The sequence below is a fragment of the Harmonia axyridis genome, chromosome X (genome assembly GCF_914767665.1).
Source record: "Harmonia axyridis chromosome X, icHarAxyr1.1, whole genome shotgun sequence".
Classification (NCBI taxonomy): domain Eukaryota; kingdom Metazoa; phylum Arthropoda; class Insecta; order Coleoptera; family Coccinellidae; genus Harmonia; species Harmonia axyridis.
The window spans coordinates 11322453-11334026 of record NC_059508.1 but is presented as its reverse complement, the minus strand read 5'-3'; the positions used below and the strand labels follow the sequence as shown (position 1 = coordinate 11334026).

General features: G+C 33.3%; 1 protein-coding gene across 1 annotated transcript; it reads right to left on the bottom strand.

Annotated features, from left to right (window-relative positions):
• Positions 1-174: 174 nt before the first annotated feature.
• On the bottom strand, positions 175-11532 carry LOC123685718 (chondroitin sulfate proteoglycan 4). The gene is made up of 12 exons (XM_045625541.1): positions 11323-11532; positions 10956-11262; positions 10663-10786; positions 9379-10590; positions 7876-8433; positions 6561-7820; positions 6093-6335; positions 5204-5882; positions 4991-5146; positions 4417-4823; positions 2803-4321; positions 175-1085 (listed from the first exon to the last, which is right to left on the bottom strand). The coding sequence occupies exons 1-12, from the start codon at positions 11390-11392 to the stop codon at positions 724-726; spliced, it is 6897 nt and encodes a 2298-aa protein (XP_045481497.1). The 5' UTR covers positions 11393-11532; the 3' UTR covers positions 175-723.
• Between the last annotated feature and the right edge of the window lie 42 nt (positions 11533-11574).

Sequence of the window (11574 nt, the reverse complement as noted above, 5' to 3'; positions counted from 1 at the left end):
TTCCTGAGGAGGTTTTTAATGATTCCAAACAAATATAGCTTTGAAACTTGATGACATAGTTATAAACTGTAATTATGCGATTTATACTGAAAAATATATAAACTTGAAATGTTATGAATAACTTAAGTATATAAAGTGGAGAGAAGAGGATGTATGGAAAAAAAAAAGTGGAAATTCTTCTGAATAACCAAATGCTATTTAATTTTTCATATCTTTATAAATAAAATACTGGATATTTCATAGAATAACAATTCTGTCAAAAAATATTAAAAAAAAAGACTATCTGACTATTTATCTGTTGAAAAGAGACCTATAATTTATCAACAATATTATTGATTACTGATGAGATATAGCACTAAATGAGGATGATAACGACAATACATTAAATAAAATGATTTCGAATCGGTAAAATAAATATCCCATGTTTTTTAATATTTCAAAGATATTTCATCCTGAAAAGTTTTTTGTAGATAAAATTCATTAATCCAAGAAGTTCATGCACCGAATAGTGCTTCATTAAATTTTCCAAGTCAACAAATTATCCAATACAACAATTCAATAATAAATAACTTTTGATTAAAACATTTATGTTTGAGATTATTAGAAGTTTGGAAAACCTATAACTATAAAACATGTATAAAAATTCGACTATCAACTAAGACACGCTCAATTCTTTTATATCTATAATAAGAATCTCCAAACTAGTCCATAATAAATGATATTTCATACCCAATATTGGTTCCTACGCAACATAATATTTTTATTCGAACAAGGAGGATCAGATGCTTCACAACTACTCCATTCTTCAGACTGTTCTTCCACACCGTACGGGTAGACACCTTGAGAATCTAATTCGCCTACACCAGCAAGGGGTGTTATTTTGCACTGTGGCAGTGCTGGCATTTGTTGCGAGAATTCATCTATGTGATGCTTTAAAGGGGGGGAGGAAGACATCAACCTATCGGGAGGGCGGGGCAATGCCATAGGCTGTATATCTTCTTTCATATCTGTCGGTTCATATGTCCTGCATTTGATTATTGTTATTACAGCCACACCCAGGAGGACCACTCCAGTAACCATTGTAACTACAATAGAAAACCAAGAACTTGTTAGAATGGGTTAAAAGTAAGATGTTTTTAACATCATTCATATACACTGCGCAAAAAAATTAACGCACATTCCGAAAATCTCAATTTTAATGAAAGTTAACTCTACATTGACTTTATAACTTATTTTTTATATTCTCTCGGGAAGGTTTTGAACGAAACAAGACACATTAAATGGAAGAAAAATTCAGGATTTCACCGAATCTTATGTGAAAGAAGAGAAATAAACAATTTTCAAAATACTGGAATGCTGATAAGTGATTTAATACTTGGTATTCCCACCCCTTGCGTCAATTACAGCTCGGCAACGACGGTTCATACTCAAAATGAGTGATCTTAAAATGTTCTGATCTAATCCTTCCCAGATTTCTCTGAGTTGGATTCCTAAGTCATTAAGAGTAGCTGGATGATTTTCTGAACTTCTCAGCCTTCTATTGAGGTTGTCCCAAACCTGCTCAATAGGATTAAGATCTGGACTTCTTGCTGGCCATTCCATTCGAGAGACTTCAACCTCTTCAAGGTACTCCTGAACGATGCGCGCACGATGGGGTCTGGCATTATCGTCCATAAAATTGAAATTTTCACCAATGTATGGGGCAATGGCACTACATGCTCGTCAAGAATGTTCCTTATATACCTATCAGCATTCATACCAATATCAACGACCACTAGGTCTGTGCGAGCAGTCAAAGATATTCCACCCCATACCTTAATCGATCCTCCCCCGAAACCAGTAGTATTCAGAAAATTGCACTGAGCATATCTTTCATGTGGACGTCTGTATACAAGGGAACGTGGATCACAATGGTAGAGGCAGAATCTAGACTCATCTGTGAAGAGAACTCTTTCCCAATCAGCCTCTTCCCAATGGATATGCTCTCTCGCAAAAGCCAAACGCCTTCGATGGGCTGGGATAAGAGCTGGGCCTCTTGCCGCGACACGAGGCCTTAAATCATATTCTCTGAGGCGATTTCTTATTGTCTGAGTGCTAATTTGCACCCCATGAGTTTGCTTAAGCTGATTTTGAAGGAGGCGAGCGGTTGCAAACCGTTGTCTCAAGGAAGAAACTCTCAAGTAACGTTCCTGAATGGCAGTTGTTACCCGTGGTCTACCCTGTCCTGGTCTTCGGACATTCATACCTGTCTCCCTGAATCGCTGCAACATTCTGGACACACTTGTATGTGAAACTCCAAACTTTTCTGCAATTCTTGTGTATGTCCACCCTTCTTCTCGCAAAACTACCGCTTGGGCACATTCCTCTTGGGTCAAATTGCGTGTTTCGCGTTGCATAGCGATCGAGTGTAGAGAATCAAACAAAAGAAAAACTATTGATCACTAGAATTGATCGAGAACAACTGATTTGAGAATGGAGCCAATACATTCAAAATCTGATAATCTCATCTTTTTTTATTCCTGCTGGGAAAAAACATCTGTATTGAAGAAAAACGTTGAAAGTGGAGAACATATGCATGCATAATTCTGATAAAAATAATTATCATTGAGAACACCTTCAGTTGTAGAATAAATTTGAGATTTCCATAATGTGCGTTAATTTTTTTGCGCAGTGTATTTCTAATGCTTTGAGAATAATAATAATTACATATTTAGAAATAAATATAAACAGTTTCAAAAGAAGTATATGTACACAGAAATCTAATAAAATAATAGGTTATGGGCCAAGTGGCAAAAATCTTACCTAATAAAAAGTAATCTCTTGTCATGTTTGGACTGGCCACATGGAATCCTCCTTCGTGGCCAGCAGAGTTACTTGGTCCAGCAATCGTGGAGTAGATATTGTTGTGCAATGAGTTCTTTAAGTTCACCCTCAATTCCCCTATAGCAGGTTGGAATATACTGGCCGCCAATAAGAATGTTAATTTGTCGTCAACACCATACCAAGGTAATTCGATATCCTCAACCTCCAAGTATATGAGGCCACTTTGAATCTCTTCGTGAGTAAAAGAGGAAATCATAGAATCCAACACCTTCCTTTTATCTCCAGAATTTCTAATCACTCGTTTAACTCTGCAATAATTTGGTACAGTTAGAACTGTGTATCTTGGATTACTGTTAGTCAGTTTGGCTAGAGGTGTTGCATCCAGTATATGAAGGGTGATCTTATTATACTCTCCTGTAACGGCTGTAAAGTTTCTGAGCTGCATTAACGGTTGTACTCTGATGTACACTTCGATTTCACTGGAAAACGACGTATTGCCTGACACAATTTCTCCATCTACTTGAAAACTATCATTGGCTGTTGTCATATCAGATTGAAGATACATCACATTTTCTTTTTCCAAGTCCAACTGCGTGAAGGTATTTGAAGGTGCATTTTTAACATATAAAACTCCATGTTTAGGCTCTCTCTTCAAGGAATATTTGATTTTATATTTATTGGCGTTTGTTCTGATAGAAAATTGTTTTTCAGACAAAAATACAGTATCCACACCTTGTTGTATGTATAAAGGCATTCCAGGTGATATTGTTAAATTAACTGGCAATATAATGATGTTGAACACTCTGAACTGGGGTCTAAACTTATCATCCCATACTCTGAAATGGAAGGAATCAACTAGAACTGATGTGTTGTGGATATAAACCAGTCTATTTTGATTGATGTCCTCTTGGGTGAAATGTGTTATAGCAACAGTATCAGGTGACAACACCAATTTCCCTTGATTGGGTCCACTTATCACTATATACTTCAATTTTGACGGCAGTGTGTCAGCATCTTCTGTTTCCAATTCATTTCTAGTAATAGTATGGTTTTCTCCTTGGACAACAGTAAACGAAGGTGTTGGAGTAACAAGATGAAATGGTTGATCATTGATAGGATTCACAGTGATGGGTATAGTTATATTACATAAGGGTATATAATGGGGTATTAAATATAGGGATAGATTAATATTATCTCCAATGGAATCCGAATGGTCATGATGATAATAAACTAATCCAGTTTCTAACTGTTGTTGGGTGAACACATTCAACGCAGTAAAGTTGTTGTGGTCCTTTAAAAGCAATTGGCCAAACTGTGGAGTTGATGAGGATACATGTATAATAGGAGAACGAAGCCCTGAATGATTTTCTAAGAATTCTACCACTTCCGAAAGATTTAAAGGAATACTAGCCATTCCTCCTTCATCTACTGTTATTTTGGGAATGTTAATATAAGAGTCTAATCCTCCTGATGATACTGATATGTCTATCTTCAAAATCTGAAAACCAATAAAATAAATGTACTAAACTGCTGCAAGAAATTTACGGACTACAATTTAAGTGATAATTAGAAAATTAGATACAAATATCTCACCTTTTTCAACAAAGATTTTGCAAGGTGACTTTTTACATTAAACACAAAGGAATCATTTGCATACAAATCTGAAAATTGATGAGTGTGTTCATAAAATATTTTTGTGTTATTTATATCGTCTTGTGAGAATCTTGATACAACTTTGAAAATCCCTGGAGTGTTAGATTCCATCATTAACCTTCCAAGAGATGGAGGAACGATTACTTCGTAATAAATTGTCCTGTTATTGTCTGATACGCAAGCAGTTAAATGGGAAATAGTTAAATATTTCCTTTGCAGAGGAAATATATGAAGCGGTTTTGTTCTAACAGTCAATTTCACAGGCTTAGTTTTCACAACAAAATAGTAATCTTTTGTCTTATGAACCCCATCTGTTACATTAAATTTGAATTTTGCTTCTGTTCCATCTGAAATTAAACAAAAAAATTTTTATAAACAATTCTTTTTCCATTGCAAAGGTTCAATTATGAACTGAATTGTTATTAGGGAATAAAATTATAAACCCCGTGAGTATTGATATTATTTTATGGAGACGAAATAACATAAAAACTTCATAATAATAGTCATATCTTACTTTCATGATGAAATCCGATCCTCTGTTCATTTATGGAAGACTGTGTAAAATAAGTAATTGGGGTGTTAACATCTGACATATGTACAACATTACCCCACCAAGATCCAAGAATCTGGAATTTGATAACATCTTCTGGAATATCAGCATCTACGACAGCTTTAAAAATATTGGCAATAAGTTTAAATTCAGTTGTTAATACCGAAAAGTACTCACCCAGCATTTCATTGGTGATTAAGGCATTCCCTCCTTCCCACATAATAAGACCTGTATTATTAACCAATTTTGGTTCATTATCATTTAAAGGATTCACATCAATTTTCAGTGTAATGGGTATACTTCTCTTCTGGGCTGCAACAGCAACCAATGTTATTTCATCGGATAAATTTTCTGATCCATCATGAGCATATCGAACTACACCGGAAACTAACTCTTTATGGGAGAAACCATTGAACTTGTTACACCTCTTGTGGACCTGGATGCATCCAAACATTGCATCCTGGAGGATAACATAATCAGTTATCCTCTTCCTGTAATAATTTGTTAACACGAACAGATTTACTGGTGTTATAACTGCTACACCTCCTTCTTCAACAAGTACGTTACTGCTACCCAAGTATAACCTTTCTGGTATAACCTCAATTTTCAATTCTATATTGTCATACCAAATAATACCATTTGTAACATTGAATACTATACTGTCAGAGGTATCGTTCGCACCAGATTGTATGTACAAAACTCGTTTTTCATTTATCAAATCTTGAGTGAAAGAGAAAACATTTATTATGTCTCTGTCTGTGTCATTAGTGTTCGACAGTATAGTTAAATAACCATTTAAAGGGATCCGACTGACATAATAAGTTATAGAAGACGGTGGAACATTAGTCTGGAAAATCTGAAAAAACAATTTTTATTATACCAGGTGATTTTTTCCAGTTGAATCAGTCAAAAATCACGAAAAGGAAACTTTTTGTGGAAAAAGGTTCATGGTTTTGAGTTAACTTATGCCAGAACTTCTTCCATCTAATTCCCCCTTGAGGGGATACAGGGCCAACTCATATATAAATATATATTAAAGTTACTGTTATATCTTGAAATTCCTTACCTCCAATACTTTTTTTGTGATTAGTGCACTTGTAGATTCCTCAACTTGCAGTTTTTTAGTACCTTTATCTTTGAATGGCTCCCAATAATAAGAAGGTAACATCCAAACTCCCATCTGAGCTATACTCACAGCATCTTTACATTTGGCTCTTAAGCCGATTTCATCACCATTTGCAGAGGAAAGATCATTTATATAACTGATGACACCTTTATCAATATCTTTCTGGGTAAAGGAAACTACGGCCTGAATACAAAAATTACTTAATCAACATCTTTAAAGAAAAACTCTGTATTCCAAAGTTTTAGAATCATTAATTTGAAGCTAGGATGTCAACATACTTCAGAACATGATTTTAATTTGAAAGAACTGAATATGAAGACATCAGAAACATGGCTTTTAAAGAGCCACACACAGTGGCAATGTTTTATTCCTTATGAGAAGTGGCATGAGGATTTGAACAGAACTCACCTTTTCAGAAGTATTTGAGGCAATTTTCCCAAAGGATGGCTTTGTTATTATCTCGTAGATCAAATCTGATCCTCTTACATCCAAATTAGTGAAATAATCCAGATGATCTTTAGTTATAACAGCACTTTTTCCATATTCCACAATCAATTTCTTCTGCATAATGATTTTAATAAAAGGAGCTGAAGCTTGAATTTCCAGCATACTTTCGAGATGGAATTGTCCATCTGTTACCCATAATTTTACTTTGCCATAAGCTGGCCCATTATGTTTGAATAATACTCTTTCGGAATTCAAATCTTCTTGTGTGAATTCCTTTATATTTTGATTTGGATTGTCGATATTAAAAAAATTACCATTAGGAGATTCTTGGCAAGAGTAGATAATTTTGGATGGTGTTGTTTCTATGTCATTATCAACATATTCTAGGTCCTCTCTGGTTAAAAGCTTTTCACCACCAACTACCAAGTGAAATATTTTGTCTACTTTTCTGACAGGACTATTATCATTTTTCATGATAATATTGATATTATATTCTCCAACAAACTGGAAATTATCTTCAAGCGACAATGCCAAAAATTTGAATTCGTCATGGTTTGTTTCTGAATCGTCATGTACATAAGAAAGTTTTTTATTCTTCACATCACTCAGTGTGAAGGAATTAGTTGCATTACTGTTTGAATCATCAGACAACAATTGTAGATAACCATGAGAAGGTCCTTGTGTAACATTGAAAGTTACATTTCTTAAAAAATCTGTCTTCAAATTGAAAGAGTTGGTATCTATAACTTTCTGAGAACCTTCTTCTAAACTAAGGGGATGCAAAATGGCCATGACCTTAGATTTAGTATCCAATGAAGGGTAGAAAATCACCGTCATATTTCTAGTTACATTATTACATCCTGGCGAAAACACAACAAACGAGAATGTATCCTGAACATATGAAAATGACTTTTGAAACAACTTATATTTCAAATTCATAGAGTTAATGTCTTCCTGAGTGAATAAATCGCATGTATTTAACACATATTTAGAAACAGAAGAAGACAATATTCCATATTTTGGAGGTTTGATTATCACATATTTAATTGATGTTGATAGTGTTTTTATTGGTTTTGTCTCAAATGACAGATATTGTTTGGTTATGATCATCTCTTGAGTTTCATTCATGAATATTGGTTTCATATTGATTTCAAATAACGAGCATCGTACAAAGTTGATTCGAAAAGTGTACAGGGAAGACTTGTCAAAAGTTGTCTGAAACTGAAACCAACGATCACCTTGCAGAAATGAATTTTTTTGCTGAAAGACAACTCACCTGAAATTCATCAATATCTGGCTTAGCTGTAGTATGCCGATACCTGACTCTATGTTGTTTTAAATCACTTGTAGAAAAAACATCCACAGCTTTCCAACTGTTTGCGTTAACTTCTACCTCAACAATTCCATAACTTGGTTTCTTGGTAATTCGGAATTGAGCTCTATAATCAGCATTTGCAACGTTCGATGTGTAACTCAAATTCATTGGAGTTATCAAACCAGAATTCTGGTGAAGCAAGGTCAGTCCAGTATTATTCTGCAATCTCCAATATTGAGGGGTTACCGTTACCCTCAATTTATAAGGCTGACTTGTCTCCAAGCCATCAGAAACTTGTAAAGATATGTATGAATCATTCAGTTTGCTCTTCTGGGATACAAAAAAAATATTTCCTTTATCGATATCCTTTTGAGTGAAAGAAGATATCTCCACTCCTGGTTTCAATCTGTTCTCAAAATAACCAGCTTCTTGCGCTAGAATATTATAAACCAGTTCTTCTCTCTCTGTATCAGGGTCTTCACCCTCTAGAAGATCCTTAGTTATAACAGTCTTAGAGCCCTAGAAAAGTTTAGTGAAAATTTTAAATTCCTAACAAGAATCTAAGGAAAGTATTTTCATTTTTTTATTTAATCTCAGACTGAAGCTCTTCTAATGACAAAATTAAATTATTTCAATTAACTCAACATGTTCATAATAAATCATGCAATAAAAAATACATTAAACTGAACTAATAACTAATAATTAGTTGTGAATCATTCGGATAACTATAATTTTTGTTAATGTGAAAAATCATATAAAAAATTTTATAACTTACCTTTTCAATAAAAAACACTGATTCATGCCAGAAATTAGACAACATTAATCTTAAACAAAATATCAATAAATTAATAAAAAATTAATAAGCATCCATCAAATAAAAATTAGTTATATTAGTGAAAATAAAATGTCGAAATTCATAGGCTTCATAATATACTGGAATTTTTGGTTCCAATTATAACTTGAGATACTTGTTCTAAGAAAATTTAGGTAAACACAACAATGCTTAAGTTGAGTAATAGTTTTTCTGTTTACAATTAACGGAGGACAATCTTTCAAACAGAAAATTTTTGTTTAAAACTCACTATAAGTTGTCAAATTAATAATAAAACGATAGGGTATACCCAAGAAATTATTTTCAATTGTAACAAAAATCTCAACTTGGAGCTTCCCTTATGTTTTTCTAATCGTTTGTTTGCAATATCACATGAAATTTTATTTTCTTTTGAATACTCGGGATAATTATGTAAAACTCAAAGCTAGCTTGCACTTAATGTAGTATCCGATAAAACCGAATGGGCATTTTAAGTTTACTGAAAATATGTTTTAAAATACATATATTGTTCATGTTAAAACTGAAAAAGCCCATTGGGACTAATTATGACAAGCAGAATAGATCTAATTTGAATCGGGATTAATACTATTTCATTCCAAAAATACTAGCAATGCTAATGTCTTAATTTTTACCTGCACAACTCGTAGTACAGTACCGTTGTTCATCTTCAGCTTAGGAGGATCATTAACGGAGACTATGTTTATAGGTATGGTGAATAAAAATGTTCCTTGTAAGTAGGCAGGTAAAATGAAAGAATCTGAAGGTTGAAAAGTCAATTCCACCACTATACTATCTTGGAAAAACTCAAAACCATCATGTATATAATGAACCTTATCATTGGCCACCTCGCTTAAGGAAAACATATTGGAATTGTGTGGCAAGACAGTAACAGTTCCGTGGTTTGGTACTTTGACAATATTAAATCGTACTCCAGAATCCTGTATACCATATTTCTGATAATCTAGTATCATATGCAAAACTTCAGTTGTAATAACAGCATTTGCTCCTTCCATAACTTCCAAAGGCTTAACTGCTAATAGTTCTAATTCAGTTGCTAAACTATTCTGTGAGAATACCCTGTATATATCTGTATAATTTTCATTTATACATAATTTATCATTACACAAACATTTGAATGAATCTATACCATGTTGAACACAAGATCCTTTATCTTTACATGGATTTTGATTACAAGGATATTTCCATACACATCCTGGAATAAGTCCTTGGGTTATATGAGCATCTGGAATACCAGTTTGTTTATGTGCGATGAATAAATTCCTTAAACATCCTTTGAAATGCATATCGCAATTCTTACAGCCATTAGCCATGGCCCTAGACAACTTGATGGCTTCTATACCTCCTATATAAGAACTATCGCTTAAAGTGAAGGTATGCCCAGCAACATTTTCCATTGAATTAATTTTTTCATCAACACTTAATTCTAATAATTTAGCTGTCTGATGTAGAGAGATTTTATGCCATTTTCCATCTGTTACACTCATATTGTTCGTGATTTCTATAATTTCATCATTCATTTTGACCACGCACTGTATTAAGCCTTTCCACAGTGTTATGACAAAAAAATCTTGTTTATTCAAATTACCAGTATTATAAAATAATACTCCTTGATCAATAATTGTGTTCAAATCAAACTGGATTTTTATTTCTTTATGCTGCACATTGTGGGCCACATACATGAAGGAATTATCTTTTATGAAACTTATAGGATGATTTCTATCAGACTCAAATTCTGCAGCACAATTCCATGTAACACTTTCAACAACAGCATTCATTTGACGATGATGAGCTTCTTCAATTGCATTCAATCCATTGTATTGCATCTGGAATAAGAAAACAAACGATGAAATGAATTGAGAGATGCAGTTTCCACCTTAATATACAATATTACTTACATCTGAAATGCAACCACGAAACTTCTCCAAATGACCGAAGAAAATTTCACTAAAATTTCCATGTCCTCCAATAAATAAGCCAAAATGTATGTTGAGTTCAAAAAACCTTCCTGGTAAATGTTTTCTGAAAAAGAATATTCCAACAATTTTATGGCAGTTTAATCGAAAATGCTTATTCAGGATAAACCAATATATAAGTGCAGTTTTCAAATTATGCAAGACGTACATAAGCAGAATTTTTTGCTTGCTGTACATTGAGTAAACAATTAAATAAATTCATTTATTTTACTCACTGTAATTTCCTTGAATTATCTATCGTCACAGATAAATTGGCGTCTTTTCGTGCAATAGAAACATTATGCCATTTAAAGTCATTTAGAGGAAAATTAGCAGGAGACAATAATTCAGACTCTCCTGCTCCTAAATTTATATTTACTTTGAGTCTTCCCTTTTCTATTTGGACAATACAAAAATCTGTTGTTCCAGTAACTAAGAGAATTAAGGCATTTGGTAATAGTGTTCGAAATTTGAATTGTATATCAGTTGTACTTTTTGCTTCTTTGAAGGGTATATAAATATAACTATTTCCATAAAAAGTTGCTGAAATGTTTACCCCATTAGTAATGTTTTCTGGATTCCTGAACAACTTTGTTTATTTACCATGATTAGCCTGCAAAGTCTCATTCCAGAAAAGAAACGAAATTAAAATAAGCATAAGCAATCCCTTCATTGTAATTGTTAGTTTCAAACCATAGTACTAATTTATTCATTAATATTATATAAAAAAATTCAAATTAGAATGTTAACAAAACATTCAATTGTCAGATTTTTCTAACCATGAGCTGGAAATGATCTTTCACTCTTGTGGGCAAGGAGCCAATCACAGAAGTGAATTGCTGCCATTTTTCCTAA